This window comes from Sylvia atricapilla, chromosome 11 (genome assembly GCF_009819655.1).
Source record: "Sylvia atricapilla isolate bSylAtr1 chromosome 11, bSylAtr1.pri, whole genome shotgun sequence".
NCBI classification, from domain to species: Eukaryota; Metazoa; Chordata; class Aves; order Passeriformes; family Sylviidae; genus Sylvia; species Sylvia atricapilla.
Genome location: NC_089150.1, coordinates 16,284,018 through 16,301,487, shown reverse-complemented (window position 1 = coordinate 16,301,487; position 17,470 = coordinate 16,284,018). Strand labels below are relative to the sequence as shown.

Here is a 17,470-nt window from a genome sequence, read left to right as displayed (position 1 = left end):
TGGGAAAGGTTGGCCCTGTCCTTTCTCTGAAGCCCTGACACATAACAATAGGCTTTGCACCAGGGCTGCTGCTGCAGGAGCCACGACAGCAGGCAGGAAACCATCTCGGTCCAGCTGCAGCCCTGGCTGAGCAGCCCGTGCTCGGAGCTCAATCAACTCCTAACCCCAAACCCAAGCTGCACGTCCAGAGCTGCAGCCAGCAGGAGCAGGAACACTCTTCATAGCTCTTCGTCTATTTCTCACCCGCTGCCAGAAATGCGTCCAGCCCCTTCCCCACTGGGAAACTGAGGCAGGGAGCGCAGTTTGTGCTGTTCCTGCGAGAAGAGGGAGAGAAAGCGGAGCGGCTGCAGCGGGCCCCCCCTTCCGTCGCGGCGGCTCCGGGAACCTCATCCCCGCCTCCAGCCCGCCCCGCCGGGCTCGTCGGGACTGGAGTTGGCGATCGGGAGCCCGGAGCATTGCGCCTTTCCTCCTGCCTCAGTTTCCCCGCGGTGCCCGATCGGGGCGGCCCCTCCGGGTCCCCGCCCCGGCCTCGGCCCGGTGCCGGCCCCGTCCCGCCGCCGAGCAGCGCCCGCAGCCGCCGGGCCATGGAGCTCATCGAGCTGCGGGAGCTGCAGCCGGAGCCGCGGCCGGGCCGGGGCCGCCTGGAACGAGCCAACGCGCTGCGCATCAGCCCGGCCCGCCGGCCTGGCCCCGGGGCGCATCCTGACCCGCGGCTGACGGCGGCACCGGGCGCCGGGCACCGCTTCGAGCCGCGGCGCCGCGGGCTGCACACCTGGTGCGATCTCTGCGGGGACTTCGTCTGGGGCGGCGGCAGGAAGAGTCTCCAGTGCCGTCGTGAGTACCGCGCCGGGCCCCCCGCACCCCCGCCGCCGGGCATCCCGGCACCCCCGCCAGGCAGCGGGCGTCCCGCCCCTGCGCTTCCTCCGCACTGGGCACCCCCAGCGAGCACCAGATTTCCCACCACGGGGCACCCTCACCACTGGGCATCCCACCAACCGGGCGCCCCTACAGGACACCGAGCATCCTGGGAGTAGACAGCCCCGCTGAGCATCGGATGTCCCAGCACTGGGCATGGCTTTCCCAGCACTGGGCATGCTGCCATCGGGCACTCCCACGGGCCCCCGACCATCCTGGTAGTGGGCCCCCTCACTGAGCGCCAGCTGTCCCACCACTGGGCACAGGCATCCCAGCACCAGGCTGGGTACAGGCATCTCAGTACCGATAACAGCCAGCAGGCATCCTGCTGCCAGGCATTCATTCCATTAGGTCGAACACCACCAGTCTGGGCAGCTGCACCAGGCACGGGGCCTCTGGGCACCAGGAACTTCCACCAAACACCAGACACCCCTGTACTGGGCACCCACATCAGGCACTGGGCAGCCCCATAACGGAATACCCTCACCTGGCACCACACATCCTTGTATTGGATACCTGCACCAGGTACCAGGTATTCCAGCACTGGGTACCCACACTGGCCACTGGGCATTCCAGTACTGGACACCCACACTGGTGCCCATACCGGACGTCCGAGCACTGGGCATCCCAGTGCCAGGCACTGGGCACACCATGCTGGCCAGCCCAGCAGGGAGCACAGACAGTGGCACCGGCCAGGACCTGGCACAGTGCTATGTCCCATATTGATGCTACTCCTGAGCCCTTGGGCACAGCATGAGCAGACAGCTGACACTGTCACCATGTGCCAGCCTCACCACATACCAGTGCCCTGACCCTGATGCCCAGGCTGTGCACAGTGGTGACACTACTCCTGTCTCTGTCCCCAGACTGCAGCTTCACCTGCCATTACCGGTGCCGAGCCCTCGTGCGGCTGGACTGCAGTGGCCCCCCAGTTGCTGGTGATGAGGACAATGGCAATGAGCAGGTGTTGGAGAAGGACACCAACGTGGTAGGGCCTGGGCCTCTCTGTGAGGGAGAGCTTGGCAAACCTGGGGCTTAGGCTGGGCTGGGGGGAGCTAGGCTGGGCTGTGCCACGTGAGGCCACGTAATGGCACGCCAGGCTGTGCCATGCCAGGCTGTGCCAAGGCTTTCTGGGCTGGGCTCGGCTGGGCTTAGCTGAGCTGAGCTGTGTGTGAGGTTGACATGTCAGGCTGTGCCATGCCGGGCTATGCTGTGCCATGCTGGGCTGTGCCGAGCCTTGATGGGCTGGGCTGGGCTGGGCTGGACGGGTCGGGGCTGAGTGAGGTGGTGCCATGTCGGGCTGTGCCATGTCGAGCTGTACTGTGCCCTGGCGAGCTGTGCTGTGTCGCGCCCGTGCCGCACTGTCAGCACCGCAGCGTGCCTGTGCCCGGGCCGAGCCGAGCCAAGGCAAAGCCGTGTCCGGGCGGCAGAGGGTGAAGTCACCGCCGGAAGCGCGGCCGCCGCGCCGCCCCCGGCTCACATCACCCGACGGCCGGGGCGGGGCAGAGACGGGGGCCGCGCTGAGCCGGCAACGGGGCAGGGCGCGGTAAACGCCGCGCCGAACCGAGCCGGGACAGGAGCGCGATAGGGACCGGGCTGAACCGAGCCGGAACCGGGACCGCGATAGGGACCGAGCTCAGCCGAGCGGCACGGCGATAGGGACCAGGCGAAACTGAGCCGCGACTGAGATTGTCACAGTGGAGACCGCGTGGAGCCGAGTTGGGACTGAGACAAGGACCGGGCGGAAACGAGCCGCGATAGGGACCGGGACCAAGCAGAGCCGGGCCGGGCCGAGCGGAGCCGGGCCAAGGACCGGGAGCGGGCTGAGCCGAGCCGGGAGCGGACTAAGCCGGGCCCCGGCCCGGGGGCCGGTCGGGCTGGCGCGGGGCCGGGTGTGCCCGTGTGCCCGCCGGCCCGGCGGGGCTGCGGGGCTGGCGGGCCGGGCCGTGCCCTCCGCCGCCTCCGCCGTGCCCGTGACCGGGGCGGGGGCCGGCGGGGCCGCGGGCTGCGGGGCGGTGGCGCTGGCGCTGCGGCGGGGCGGCGCGGGGGGCACGGGGGGCAGCACGGCCAGCAGCGGCTACTGCAGCCAGGAGGACTCCGACTCCGAGCCCGAGCTCTTCTACACCGCCCGCACCTCCCTCGGCCGCCGCCCGCGCCGCCGCCAGGTCGGTCCCGGGCCGTGACGTCGTGGGGGACACGGGTGACGTAATCGGGAACACATTCCCCCGGGCTGGGTGCTGGGGAGCAGGCGGGGGTGAGCTAGGTGCGTGGGAAAAACTAGAGGTGTGGGTGGTCTTTTCTTGGAGGTGAGCTTGGCCTTGCCGTGGGACACGGTGGCCCGGTCCGGTTGGATGTGGGGTGAACGAGGCACCGTGGGACGAGTGGGGTTTCGCTGCCTGGCACGGGCACCCCAAGGTCCCTCAGGGCTGGAGCTGCTCCCAGCTTTGGGGGTGCCGGGACAAACTCTCCGGGCAGCTTCACAGCTGTCCCCATCCTGCAGAGACCCCCGGAAGGGTCCGGCAGTGCCTGTGCATGCTGTGGGGTGGATGTCGGAGTGGGAACCTCTCATTTCCGTGGGGACACGTGCAGCACTGTGTGGCAGCTCCGCTGCCCCGCGTAAATACTCATTAGTGGGTGCGGGTGGCAGGGACGCTGAGCCGGGACGCTCGGTCCCCCGTGTGTGGGGCCAGCACTTTGAAGTGGGGTGCCGGCGGCAAGGGCGGACTATGTACCCTCGGCCCGGCCCTTCTGCCTTCAAATCTCAGGGCGTCTCCGCGGGCGCAGAGCCTGCCCAGACAACCTGGTGCCAGGCTGCCGGCTGCCGGCCGTCTGCCTTGGGGACGCCTCTCTGATCTGGGGTGCCGGGAGGGGACGCTCGGCTCCCGGTGTCTTCGCAGTGCGTTGACAAGCGCCCTGCAGCCCCAGGGACGGGCGCTTGAGGGGCGGCCGGTGCCGCTGTCCCCGAAGCAGGGCTGGGGCCGCGGTGAGCTCAGCTGTGCGTGTCCGGCACAGCCCAGCACAGCACCAGCCGGGCTGATGCAACCCCGTGCAACCGCCCGCGCATCTGCCGGTACTTCGCGGTGGGCTGGGGGCCGGCGGGACACTGAGGAGGGCGGGACGGTCCCCTCCGGTCTCAGTGCCGCTCAGCCCGCCTGCTGTCACACAGGATGAGCCCAGCGAGTGGGAGAAGACAGAGCTGGATCAGGCGCAGGTGGAGCAGCGGATCAAGGAGTACAACAGCCAGATCAACAGCAACCTCTTCATGAGCCTGGTATGGGGTCGGCACAGGGCCGGGGGGATCACGGTGCCCTGCCCTGACCTCACTCACCCCCGCCCCCACCGGTGTCTCGTAGAACAAGGACGGCTCCTACGCCGGCTTCATCAAGGTGCAGCTAAAGCTGGTTCGCCCTGTCGCGGTGCCGGCCACCAATCGGGTCCCCACCCTGCAGGCGGGGCGGCCACACCCCCAGGGGGTGAAGCGCCGCACGTCCTTCTACCTGCCCAAGGGGACCGTCAAGCACCTGCACATCCTGTCGCACACCCGCGCCAGCGAGGTCATCGACGCCCTCCTCCGCAAGTTCACCGTCATCGACAACCCCCGCAAGTTCGCCCTCTTCGAGAGGTCTGAGAAGGATGAGCAAGGTAGTGCCCCAGGGGGACCCTGTTCTCACAGTGGTGGCCGTGTCCCCATATTGTCTGTTTCCCCTGGGTGGTGGCAGTTTCATGGTGGTGATGTCCCCAGGGTCTCTTATGGTGGTGGCAGCATCCCTATGGCAGTGGTGTTCCCATAGTGGCGGTGTCCCCCACAGTGGCAATATCATCGCAGCAGTGCCCCAATAGTGAGTGGCAGCATTCCTTAGATAGCAGCAACCCCTTGGTGGCGGCATCCCTGTAGCAGTGGTATCCCCCTTTGGTGACACTGTCCCCTGTCACCAGGGATGTGCCCCCCATGGCAGCAGTGGTGTCCCCTGTGGTGGAGATGTCCCCATAGTAGCAGCATCCTTGTGGCAGCAGTAATGTCCCCATAGTGGCAGTGTCCCCGTGGCGGTGCTGTCCCTCTGGCAGTGTCCCTGCGGTGACACGTGGTTGCCGTGGCAGCGTACCTGCGGAAGCTGGGTGACAATGAGCAGCCCCTGCGGCTGCGGCTGCTGGCCGGCCCTAGCGAGAAGGTGCTGAGCTTCATCCTGAAGGAGAACGAGACCGGAGAGGTGAACGTGAGTGCAGGGACGGGGAAGGGGCTGGCACCTGCCTTGCCGCGGGAGGTGTCCGGGGGGATGCACCAGGTCCCCGTTGTGATGGCAGCCCTTGTGCCTGCAGTGGGATGCCTTCACGCTGCCGGAGCTGCACAACTTCCTGCTGATCCTGCAGCGGGAGGAGGAGGAGCACGTGCGCCGGCTGCGGCACCGCTATGCCTGCTGCCGCCAGAAGATGCAGGAGGCGCTGGCCATGCGCACGCCAGGGTGACCACGACGCCTGCACCCGAGTTCAGCCAGCGCAGCAGGAGCCTCGCCCGCCGGCGGGTGGGGGCACCAGGGAGGGGGGTGGAACGGGGCACCAGGGACCCACCGGGCTGTCACAGGCCTCATGGGCCTGGCCCAGAGAGTGAGCGTTCCTGGTGGGAGTGAGAGCGAGTGTCACCCTGGAGCGGGTGTGTCCTGGGAGCGTGTGTCCTGGGAGGAATGAGTGTACCCTGGCGGATTGAGTGTCCCTGGGGATTGGGTGTCCCCAAGAGAGCTTGTGTTACCTGGGGGACTGTGTGTCCCCAGGAGAGTGGGTGTCCCCAAGAGAGCTTGTGTTACCTGGGGGACTGTGTGTCCCCAGGAGAGTGGGTGTCCCCAAGACAGCATGTGTCCTGGGGGGAGCGTCACCTGGAGGATTTGGTGTCCCCAGGGAAATGGGTGTCCCCAAGAGAGCATGTGTTACCTGGGGGATTGCGTGTCCCCAGGAGAGTGGGTGTCCCCAAGACAGCGTGTGTCCTGGGAGGAGCAAGTGTCACCTGGGGGATTGGGTGTCCCCAGGGGAGTGGGTGATATGGGGGGAGTGAGTGTCCCCGGAGAAGTGAGTGTCCCTGGGCAAAAACAGGGCTTCAAGCACCAATAAAGGCATCTTGGTGACAGTATGTGTGGGCCTGCGATGTGTCCTTGGCGGAGCGGGCTGTGGTGGGAAGGGACGGGATGCGAAGTTTCCCCGGTGTGGGTGGGCCATGGGTGCTCCCACGTGTGCGGGGTGGCGGCGGCGGGACTCGAACCCGCGGCTCCCGCGCTGCCGGCGGCGGGCGGGGAGGAGGGCGCGCCCCGCGCCGGTGTCACGTGACGCGGGCGCCGGAAGTGGCGCGGGTGGCGGCGCAGGCGGCGCTCGGTCGGTGTCGCCGGGCGGCTCCGGGCCGCCCCCGTCCCTTTCTCCCCCCAGCCCCGCCGCCGCCGCCCCCGCCCCCGCCATGGGCGCCAGCGGCTCCAAGTCGCGGGGGCTGTGGCCCTTCGCCAGCCCAGCGGCGGGCGGCGGCGGCCCCGAGGGCCCCGGCGGGCAGCAGGCCCTGGCCCGGTCGCGGGCCGCGCGCGCCGCCACCCCCTTCGTGTTCACACGGCGCGGGTGAGACGCGGGGGGCGGCTGTCGCGGGGCGGGGGGCTCTGCTCTGGGCAGGTCCCAGCACAGACATGGCGCGGGGGTCGGGAAGAGCCGCCGGCAGCGCCGAGCCGGCAGCGGGTGGTCGCTGCAGCTCCCCAGGGGAGCGGGGATCGGCTCGCCCCAAGCCCCGGGCCGGCTCGGGGCGCAGGGAGCCGGCAGGGCCGGCAGGCTCTCACCCCAACGCCTCCCCTCTCCTCTCGGCAGCTCCATGTATTACGATGAGGACGGGGATCTTGCTCACGAGTTCTACGAGGAGACAATCGTCACCAAGAACGGGAGGAAGCGCGCCAAGCTGAAGAGGATCCACAAGAACCTGATACCTCAGGTAATGTTCGGAGGAGAGTGGGGGAAAGTGAGGGCAAAGCGCCACGGTGACACTTGAAGTCCGGACTTTACAGGAGCCATCTCCCTCAGGGCATCTTCTTGCTGGAAAGGTAGTTGCTCTTTACTCCACCTAGTTTCTGCCTCAGGCCATGATTCCTGTGTGTCCTAGCTCACACCCGTGTCACCTGAGGCTGTGACAGGAAAGGGAGAGCTGGTGGCACTCTCCAGCTGCCTTTTTTGGAGAGAAGCAGTGCTTGAGCCTTTCAGAACTGCCAGGCAGGTAGATAGCTCAGTATGTGTTGTGGGGCACAGAGTGCCAGGCAGACCTGCATGGCCATGGTATCTCCTTACCAAGCACCTTTCACAAGGTGTAGGGTGCTGTGTTGCCTTAGCTTGTCACTGTGGAGGGCCAGGCCCTGTGTCGGGGAGCAGCGGCCAGAGCATGTCAGCTGCTGACATGAGTATGCACATCCCCTCCAGCTGCTCAGCAGTGTTGACAGCTCTGTACTTTGCTCTTCAGTGGAAAAGTCTCCTCTTTAAATAAGCAAGTGGTGTGAAGCTGGGCAGGTCTGGGATGTCAAGTGAAGATCATGGTGCAGGGCCAGGAGAGCCTGCATGTAGGGAATTTTTTTGGGGCATAATTGGAGGAAAGGGCAGATCAAACCAGGGCTGGAGAAAGCTCCTATAGGAGTCTTCCCTAATTAAGCAGAAAGGCATGGCTGTAGTGAGCAGCTAGGGTGAGCTGTCAGTGTGCTCTGAGGAGTGGGCAGCCTCTCAGCAGGATGGGACCCCTCTGAGTGCTGAGCAGGCAGTTATAGATGGAAGGATTTGGTTCTGCTTCCTGGGCTGGCATTCTAGCAGAGGCAGGCTTGGCTTGTGGAACTGATTCCTCATTCATGTGGGTTGAAACTCACCCAGTTGGAAAGCTTAGCTGAGCTGGAGAGAGCAGGTACCAGCACTGAACAGTCTTTCGCTAGTGCAGACTTTTCTCGGGTTCTGTGGGTGCAGCCTGAGCCCCCGCTCCCCCCTCTGCCCCATCCCCCCAGCTGCCAGCAGCTCCTTCTGGTGCTGTAACAGGAGAAGGCTTGGATGGGGCATGGGAATGGTTCCTGTGGCTGGTGTGGAGGGAACGTGCATTCAGCAGCCTCCCGTCTGCACAGAAAGCCACTTTTCTTGTGCGCCAGCTGCCCCGGCTGCATTCTCTCAGAGAGCTCTTTTCATTCTTCTAAATCCCGTGAATGAAAGGTGCCGGATGAAAAGCCCAGACGGCCAATATCTGCCAGTCACGCACCAGCTGCTGCACAGGCAGTGCCTGGCAGAGCAGCTCCCTCCTTCCTCGCCCTACCATGTGTGGCAGCCAGCCGTGCTGCCCTCAGCTCTCCAGGGGTGAGTGCAAAGGGCAAAGTGCTGGTGCTTTGTGTGCTGCTGTACCTGATATCACAGGCGATTTATGGACCCTGGTCCCTCCAGTTCCTCCAGGGCGCAGTGTTCTCTGTCACTGGGTGACTGGCAGGGCTCAGGGATGTCGATTGGCCGTCCCTTCTGCTCACCACTCTGACTCTTCTTTCAGGGCATAGTGAAACTAGAGCATCCTCGCATTCACGTGGATTTCCCAGTGATTATCTGCGAGGTGTGAGTCCCAGACATGGCTGCCCGCGGGCGGGAGGCCCTGCCCCACCGCCCCAGCCTCGCCCGGCCAGGCTGCATTGTGTTCCCACCGAGGAGGACTCCCGGCGTTTGGCGGGACAGTGTCTCTCCCCTCGCCTGGAGGTGAGGCAGGATGGAGCAGGCCCTCACAGGAGATGGGTGACTCTGTGCAACGACTTGCTTAAAAACATCCTCGCTTGAGTCAGAAGACTAAAATACCTTTTGTAGCCGTTAGCCGACGTTTGATGGGTAACTGGAACTTCAAACAAGCTGCTGTGATTGAGCTGTGAAAGGGAGAGCAAGCCTGCACTTCTCACCAGAGAGAATCCCCTGCTTCTCAGGTATGCGGCCCAGGGAGAGACAGGGCACAGTAATGCCCTCTCCTGCACCCCAAGACCCCTGGGGCCCGCAGGTTAGGTGGCCAGTGTTGCAGCATGTCCCTTTACACCGGTGTGATGTGATGCTTCCCTGTGTGGGTTTGTTGATGGAGGATAAAAAGGGCAGGCTGAGGGGTCTCGAAGCACATCAGGCTGGCTGCTGCTCTCCTTCGGGAAGGGAATGGAGATCAGATGCCACTCTCTTAGGCCTCGGTCTCTTCCCCCATTGCATTTCCCCATTTATGCCAGCGCTGGGGAGGTTGGCTTTGCTGCTGCCTGCTGGAGATCTCTGCAGTCCCTGGCCGTTGCTGGTGGCAGCAGGGTCTCAGCTCCACAGCAGACTTGCCTCCATTGTCACACTGGCTCCTGCTGAGCGCCGTCCCTGGCCTGCAGCGGGGCTGGGCTGCTGGGCAGCTTCCTCACCCCCGCTGCTGTTTGAACATACCTCCCTGTAGGCTGGGCCTCGACTAAGCCAAGCAGGAAAGGAATCCTCTCTTCCTTCCCTGTACCCTGAAACAATCAGCGTACCTGCCCCAGCTTGGAAATCTCCCTGGCGATGTGAACTGTGGTTCCTTCCGCATCCCAGCTGGTGGCAGGAGGAGAAATGCAATGCACTTTAAAGGGAGGCTTTCTGCCCCATCTCGGAAGTCCTGCTCTTTTCTCCTGCTTCCTCCCACCTGAGAAAGTCAAGATCTTGGCAGCACCGAAGAACCTCTCACCTCTGCGTGTGTCCAGCTGCTGGGGGAAAGGCCTGGCCCCAAATGCCCCTTGGCAGCATGAGGAGCCCCTGCCTCCCTGCTTGGCCGTGCCCGGAACAGGCAGGCAGAGGAGGACCGGCAGCAGGCACAGCTTTAAAGTGGGTCAGAGCCTGCTCCCCACAGCAGCCAGCTTGGCTTTCCTCCTCTTTCGTTCCAGAACTTATTTACTTTCTAAGCACTTCAGATGTTTGCTACCTCGATTTTTAATTTAAGCTGCTGGCACTTGGCTGCCAGCCCTGTCGCTGTCTATGTTGGATGTATCCATCCCCTCATCTGCTGAGAGCCGCCCGGGCGCGGGGCCACATTCCCGGCTTCGGGGAGATAACAGCGATGTGGCTGTTGCTGTTGTTGTCTTCCTGTCACCACTTCTTCCCTTCAAGTCCTTCCACCCGTGGTTCCCATCGACAGGAGCAAGCACACAGAGTGATATGAATGTGCTGGCGGCCACCAGACAGGAAAGTCGGAGGGCAGGGCTGGTCTACACTGTGATGCTGGGTGCTTCTTACGACATCTTTTGTTCTGCTTGCTTGAAAGAGTCTTGTCTTAAAACAATCCCTCACTGAAGTGTTTCTTATTTGCACCACCTGCTCTTGACTTTCTCCCTGGCTGGAGCTCCCTGGGAAGGGCATCCCTTGTGCTCCACAGGAGAGCAGGAGCTGCTGTCCCCAAGAAGAGGAGAGAAAACCGTGGCCACACTGTCTGTGCTGCCTTACCCCATTGCTGTTTGAGGGCATGGAAAGCTGCACCAACCCTGCCCTGGGCATGGAGGAAGGAGGAGGAGGAGTAGGGAAGGGATTGGCACTGTTTGCCTACCCCAGTGGGGTGCCCCTCACCTGGCTACCAGCCAAGATCTGCTGGCAAGGCATGGCCTGAAGCCGGGGGAGGGAGCAGAGGCTGTGACCAGTTTAGCAAGGATGCTTTTGTCCTTTCTGACAGGCTGCCTATCCTTCCCCCGGCGTATTAAACATGCTTCCCCAAAACCCATGCCTTCTCCCACCCTTCTACCCCCTCAGCGTCACCAGGGTGGCAGCAAACCTTTGCAGTCTGCCAACAAGCTGCATCCTGCCCTGCTTCTTCCCAGGCTGGTCCCCACAGCAGCCAGCCCCCAGGACCCTAGCAATCCTGCAGCAGCAGGGTCTTGGGAGCACCTAGAGGGATCTTAAAAATGTGAAGGTCACTGTAAATAGTATCTATGTCCACTGTGGTGTTGGAGCAAGCAAAAAAAAAAAAAAAAAAAGAAAAAGAAAAATTTCCTTTTGATGATTCTTTTTTTTTTTTTTTTTTTTTTATTTTGTGCAACATTGTGCTTTCCTGTGTGGATGTGTAGCCGAACCGTACTCACCGACACTAGGCTCCTTGCTCCTCTAGCGTGTGGGTAGGACCCATGGGTTTGGGGAATGTACACTACTTCTGGTCCTTCCTCCCAGTGCATCTGTCCACTTTTGTTAAATTTCAATAAAATTATTTGTAGAGCCCACAAGTCCCAGAGCTGTCTTACTGGGGAAGGCAGCTGTACCTCCGGGGAGGTGGACTTGGCTACCGGCATTTCAAGCCCTGTTTTTTTGGGAAAGGGGAGTTTGTGCACATGTGGCCGAGCTGATGGTGAAGGACCCCTGAGTCACAGCCATTTCCAGGTTTTCCAGTTGCCACACGGGACTGGCAGGAGTTGGTGCTGTGACTCTCTACTTGTAGCTGCCGTGTCATCTTTTAAATATATCACTAATGTGAAATACATGTAATTTCCTTCTTCACTGCCGAGGGCTGGAGCTCAGGCCTCTCTCCCCTCCCGTGTGGGGACGGAGGTCCGAGCACCCGAGGTTCGCAGGCAGCCCAGCAGCAAGCTGACTCTTCCCATGGCTCCGCCCGAGCCCCGCGAAGGGGAGGATCCGCCTGTCCGCTCCTTCCTCGCCTGCCCTGCCAAGTCAGTGCCTCATTAATCACGGGGGGCCTGACGTTCTGGAGCCGGCGTGAGCCTGTGCTGGGATGCCGCCCGTCCCTGGAGCATTGCCGCCTGTCCGTGGGGCAAGTGTGATTTCACTTTGTTTCCCGTGTCCTGTCCCCGACAGCCCCGCAACTGTTTTCCTGCAGCCACCGTCACCTCTCATCATTTCCTCTGCGCAAGCCGGCTCGGAAATGATCTGCTGATGAAAGCCGTCATGAGAGTGAGTGGTGCAGTGTGTCCTGCCAGACCTCCAGCCTCGGGCGGATGAGGCTCTGGCCCATTCATCCACAGGGACCCCAGGCCCAGGAGGGATGCATGGATCGTGGTAGCTTAGAAAGGGACTGGGTGGCTGCACAGGGTGGTACAGCCCGGCGAGGTTACACAAGGCAGTGGCTGTGGCTCTCTGGCTCCGTGACCATCTCTGTGTCTGCCGGGCCACCACAGGGCTGCCCATAGAGCCCCCAGCCCAGGGCAAAGGCAGGTGCTGATGTCCCCTCCTGGCTTCATGGCTGCTCCACTCCCAAGCTGATCTCCTCTCACGCCTTGCCCGGACCTGCCTGGCACGAGTGGCTGTGACTCATACCCCGTTATCTTTATCTGCCATCTATGAGAGATTCCTGCCCATCTATGAGGGCTCCTCCTGCTGCCTGCCTGGAGCAGCTGGGCTGCTCAGCTCGCCCTGGCCCCTGCCGGCTGCTGCTATCCTGCACCCCTCTACACTCTGGGAATGACTTGGAATGATCACATGCTCGGCAGGGCAAGGGGAGACTGGATCTGCCCAGTTGCCCCTTCCCAAAAGCAAGTCTTCCCTGTGGGAAGGAAGGAGGGAAATTGAGTCAGGTGATGCTCCCACTGAAGGGAGAGCAGTGAGAATCTGCGTCACATTGAGGACTTCCAGCCCCTCCCAGCAGTGGAAATCTGTGACCCCTCCGGCTACCCCACTGCCGGTGGGGCTCGATACCTTTGCACAAGGAGAATGGAAAATTTTAGCTGCTGGTGAAGGAAGCCTGTTTACTGCCCAGAGAGGAAGGGCAGCGCCTGCAGCGCTGGGACTTCTTGGCTCCCCACAATCTCTCCCAAGGGTTTTGGCAGCCAACACCCAGCCACCAGCTGACCTTCCCAGCCCCTCTCCCAGCCGATGCCTGGCATTGCCTGCAGGCCAGGCCAAGCTCTGGGGCGTAGCCCAGATTTGGAGTGGCCGGCCTGGATGCTGTGCCCATCCCTAGCAGGGCTGTCACCCTCTCGGTGGGAGCTTCTCCACAAAAGCTGACACCCAAGTGGTGCCACTAACTGGAGCCAGCTGCAGGTGCCTGCGGCCAAGGCTTGGCACTGGTGGCGCCAGGAGCTGACACTGAATAATACTGAGCTTGGTGCTCCCGCCTGATCCTTAGGGAGCTGGTGGTTGGCTGGGGAGCACTTCCGTAGATTCAATCCCGCTTCCTTCCCCTGTCGGCCCCGACACACCCTCGCAGTCTGATGCTTCCTGCGCAGGGTCACCCCAATGGCCCTCAGCCCAAGGGGCTAGCCCTGGCCAGAGCAGGCAGGGGACAGGCAGCACATGGGGACTGCCACATGGCTGGTCCTGAGCCCTGCCTGTCCTGTCGCCTGCCAGAGGGCACCCGCTGGAGCCTCAGCAGTGCTCTGGGAAGGAATCCCCCCAGCCCTGTTATGCCCATGGCCCCCCTTGTCCTCTCCGGGCAGGAAGCCCACGGGGGCCATGGCTGAGTCAGCAGCACCGATTAGCCTAGCCCTGCACAGGATGTCCTGCCCAGCACAGCACTGCCCTGGGGTCACCACCGTCCTGGGGACACTGCTGTTGCAGGAACACTGCTCTTCCGGTGTCATCACCACCTCTGGACACCAGCATTCTGGCTTGCCAGCACTCTGCAGTCCACCACCATTGTAGGATCACCAACTTTTTCGGGAAAACATGATCCTGGTATACCATCCTGTGTCACCACCATTCCAGAGTCCTCTTTTTGGAGTGACGATGATCCTGGGGACACCACCGCCCTGGGGTCACCACTACCTGGGGACAACGTCCTGAGGTCACCACCAATCTGGAGTCGCTGCGGTTCTGGAGCGACCATGACCCTGGGGATACCACCAGCCCCCGGGGACAGCACCAACCCTGCGATCACCATCACGGCCCTGGGGACAGCCTCGTCCCGCCGTCACCGCGGTTTGAGGACCCTCAGCCGCGCGCTCCCCCCGCCAACCGTGGCGCCCCCTGTCGGCCCCCACGGCGGCCCCGCCCCGCCCCCTTCCGCCGCGTGGGGGGCGGGTCCTCCCGGGCCGTACCAATCGCGGCGGGACAGGGGGATGACTCCCCGGTGCCCGGTGCCGCGGATCCACGGAGGTGTGTGTGTGTGTGTGCGCGACGGGGCTCCGCCGCCGGCCCAGAGCCCGGGGCCCCGCGATAGTCGGTGCCACCAGCCCGGCGCGGCGCGGGCGGGGCGCGGGGCGGGGCTGGCGGCCCCGCGGGTGGTGCATGCCGGAAGGTTTAAAAGCGGCGGCGGGGGGGCGGCAGCGGCGCTCGAGGATCCCGCGGCGGGGGATGGCCTGAGGCGCGGTGAGAGCCGCGCGGGAAGCGGGAGCGGAGCGAGGCCGTCGGGGGCCGCGCCCCGGCGCTTTGTCTGCCCGGCTCGAACAAAGGCGGTGCCGCGCCGGCACTCGGGAGAGCGCGAGCGGGCGAAGCCGCTTGGGACCGGGATTCCCGAGAACCAGCCCCCACCCGGGGCTCTGCCCGCACCCCCGGGAGGGGACTTGGATCGGGGTCTGCCTTGGGGGGTGCGGGCAGATCGGCCCCTGCCTGCACCCCCTTCTGCCAGCCCCTTCTGACTCTCTTCTTCCGCCGCCCCCAGGTCCCGTCGGGCAGGATGCGCGGGGGCTGCGCGGCGGCGGTGGCTGTGCCCTGGCTGGCCCTGCTGGCCTTGGCCCGGCAGCCCCCCGAGAAGCCGTCGGCCAGCCCCCATCTCACCCGTCGGCCCTTCCTGGTGGCCTGGAATGTGCCCACCCAGGACTGCAAGCCCCGCTTCCAGGTGTCCTTCGACTTCAGCATCTTCGACCTGTATGCCTCCCCCAACGAGGGCTTCGTGGGGCAGAACCTCACCATCTTCTACAAGGAACGCCTGGGGCTCTACCCCTACTACACCCGTCAAGGTGTGGCCGTCAATGGTGGTGTCCCCCAAAACAGCAGCCTGTCCGAGCATCTCGCCCGCCTGCAGGAGGGCATCGACAAGTACATCCGCTCATCCACCAAAGAAGGGCTGGCTGTCATCGACTGGGAGGAGTGGCGGCCTGTCTGGGCTCGCAACTGGAAGCCCAAGGATATCTACCGGGAGGTGTCACAGGAACTGGTGTTACGGCGTCAGCCCACCTGGCCCCCTGAGAAAGTGAACAAGCAGGCAGCGTTTGAGTTCGAGTCGGCTGCCCAGGAGTTCATGGTGAGAACCCTGCGCAAAGCCAAGAGCTATCGACCCAAACAGCTCTGGGGGTTCTACCTCTTCCCTGACTGCTACAACCACGACTACAACAAGAACAAGGACAGCTACACCGGGCAGTGCCCGGATGTGGAGAAGTCTCGCAATGACCAGCTGAAGTGGCTCTGGAAGGAGAGCACGGCACTCTACCCCTCCATCTACCTCGACCCGCTCCTGGACTCTACTCCCAACAGCCGCAAGTTTGTGCGGGCGAGGGTGATGGAGGCCATGCGCATCTCGCAGAAGCACCACGATGACTACTCCCTACCTGTCTTTGTCTACACCCGGCCCACCTACATCCGCAAGCTGACTGTGCTCAGCCAGGTAGGGCTGTACCTCTGGGACATCCTCATTCATAGCCCCGGGCATTTGGGCTTTGGGGTCGGCTGAGGTGGTTCCTCTGCCTGTGTATCGCACCTTGCTCCCGTGCAGCAGGGTGGCTCTGGAGGCAGGTGTCTGCAGTCATGGTGTTACTGGCACCCCGTGGTTTGACTGTCTCCATGTGGTGGGAAGTAACACCATCTGGCATTGGGCTGGCAGCTGGCCCCAGGGAGCAGGAGGGGTGCTTCCTTTCCTAGGACCCCCTCTCTGGTCTGGATGATGGGGTACCCCAAACTGATTCCCTTATGGATGGGATGTCTGGCAGCAGGACTGGCGTCAATGGTGACTATCACCAGGGAAGTGCCTGGGAAGTATTGCAGGAGTCAGGTCCTGGCAGCTGGAACCCTGAGGTGTGTGAGCCCACAGCCCCTGTGCTGTGCTGGCTTAGCCCCTGAGGAGGAGGGCAGTATTGGTATTGGGAAGCTTTGTCCCCAAGTTGTTGGGATAATCCCTTTTTCCCTGGAGCAGAGATTGAGTCTTGACCACCTGATCCCACAATGGACACTTTGGCACACACTGTGCTGGGGCAGTGGGTGCTGCATGGGGTCTGTGGGTGCTAATCAGACCCTGTCCCCACAGGCAGACCTGATCTCCACCATCGGAGAGAGCGCAGCACTGGGTGCAGCTGGGGCCATTTTGTGGGGTGATGCAGTTGACACCAAAAACCGGGTAAGTTTGGGGTCAGTGTGGGAGGTGGATGGGTTGGAGGGATCACCTGCTCCCCCAGGGAGGACCAGTGGCTTAGCTGTCCTCTCCATCTGAGATACTTCTCCCTGGGTCACACCCTGGTGCCTCCCTTTCCCTAGGAGTTGTGCCAGTTAATGAAAAACTACCTGGAGGGGGACCTGGGACGCTATGTGGTAAATGTCACGACAGCAGCAGAGCTCTGCAGCACGACACTGTGCCAGGGCCGGGGTCGCTGCCTGCGCCAGGACAGCCATGCTGATGTCTTCCTCCACCTCAACTCGACCAACTTCCAGCTGCGGCGCCGGGATGCTGACCACCCTGAACGCCCCCTCTTCTGGGCTGAGGGCCAGCTCTCCTCTGCTGACATACTCTTCCTACGGACCCACTTTCACTGCCACTGCTACCAGGGCTGGCAGGGCAGTGGCTGCCAGACACGTGCTGGCCCCCGCAGTGACGCCCCTGGCCCTTTGGCACCGCTGGGACTTGGGATGCTGTGGCTGCTTGCAAGCTGGTGCTACCTGCCCCTGGACTGAGCTGTCCCTCTATGTGGCGGTGTAGGAGGAGCCTATTTGATATCCCTACCCTGCCTGGGAGGCAGCTAATTATGGAGGGCCGTCCCTCGCTGTGGTGGTGTGGGGCCAGAGCCATGCGGTTGCCCCATCTCTGCCCACCCTGCTGCAATGCAGGTGCCCTTCATGGGGATGGGGGGAGGAGAGGGACCCCTCTTCTGTTGTAAGGAGAGGGATGGGGGCAAGAGGGACACGGGGGCGGGGAGCGGGTGCTGCGTGGTGCTGATCCCCCGTGTGCTGCCCCACTCTGAAGCGCTTTACCTCGAATAAAGCTGGTCAGACAGAGAAGTGGGCTGATTTGGGGCGGGGCAGGCACGAGTCACTCAACTCGCGGACACAACCTCCGGGACGGGGCGGGGGGCAGAGGTGTGAGTTGGTATGCAGCTCCGGCACAGCTCTGCGGAGCTGGGAAGTGCCCCTCGGAGCCGGAGGCGCTCGGGGAAGCGGCTGGAGGGGCGGGAGCGGCCCCGCGAGGCCGGAGCCGCGTGGGCAGCCACGGGCCGGCCACCCACGTGGAGGCTGCGTGCGGCCCGGCCCCGGCGCTCCCCGGGCCCGCCCCCCGCGGGATTCCCCGCGTGGCCCTGCCCCGGCCGCGGGCGGCGTCTGGGGCGCGGGACTGAAGCCCCCGGGACCGCGATCGGCGTGTGGGGACACGGTGCTGTGCGATACGGCCGGGGGTAGGTTCAGCCCCGCGGGACCGGGGACACCGCTGTGCCGCGCGCGTCCCTGAGCGCCACTGTCCCGTGCCGCCACTGTCCCCCAG

At 63.6% G+C, this 17,470-nt stretch overlaps 3 protein-coding genes across 5 annotated transcripts; all 3 read left to right on the top strand.

Moving 5' to 3' along the window:
- The first annotated feature begins 499 nt into the window (after positions 1-499).
- RASSF1 (Ras association domain family member 1) lies at positions 500-5,379 on the top strand. The gene is made up of 6 exons (XM_066326870.1): positions 500-834; positions 1,782-1,903; positions 4,082-4,186; positions 4,269-4,557; positions 5,014-5,129; positions 5,233-5,379. The coding sequence occupies exons 1-6, from the start codon at positions 585-587 to the stop codon at positions 5,377-5,379; spliced, it is 1,029 nt and encodes a 342-aa protein (XP_066182967.1). The 5' UTR covers positions 500-584.
- An 861-nt stretch (positions 5,380-6,240) lies between these two features.
- TUSC2 (tumor suppressor 2, mitochondrial calcium regulator) lies at positions 6,241-11,126 on the top strand. Its single transcript, XM_066326865.1, has 3 exons — positions 6,241-6,504; positions 6,745-6,865; positions 8,435-11,126. The coding sequence occupies exons 1-3, from the start codon at positions 6,353-6,355 to the stop codon at positions 8,498-8,500; spliced, it is 339 nt and encodes a 112-aa protein (XP_066182962.1). The 5' UTR covers positions 6,241-6,352; the 3' UTR covers positions 8,501-11,126.
- Positions 8,712-17,059, top strand: HYAL2 (hyaluronidase 2). 3 transcript variants are annotated; one of them, XM_066326854.1, is made up of 5 exons: positions 8,712-8,852; positions 11,713-11,808; positions 14,453-15,394; positions 16,031-16,120; positions 16,258-17,059. In XM_066326854.1, exons 2-5 carry the CDS (start codon positions 11,791-11,793, stop codon positions 16,669-16,671), a joined length of 1,464 nt encoding a protein of 487 aa, XP_066182951.1. In that variant the 5' UTR covers positions 8,712-8,852; positions 11,713-11,790; the 3' UTR covers positions 16,672-17,059. The 3 variants fall into 3 exon arrangements, with proteins under 3 accessions (XP_066182951.1, XP_066182952.1, XP_066182953.1); XM_066326855.1 differs by lacking the exon at positions 11,713-11,808 and having other exon boundaries at positions 8,717-8,852; positions 16,258-17,058; XM_066326856.1 differs by lacking the exons at positions 8,712-8,852; positions 11,713-11,808 and adding an exon at positions 14,127-14,160.
- The last annotated feature ends 411 nt before the right edge of the window (positions 17,060-17,470 follow it).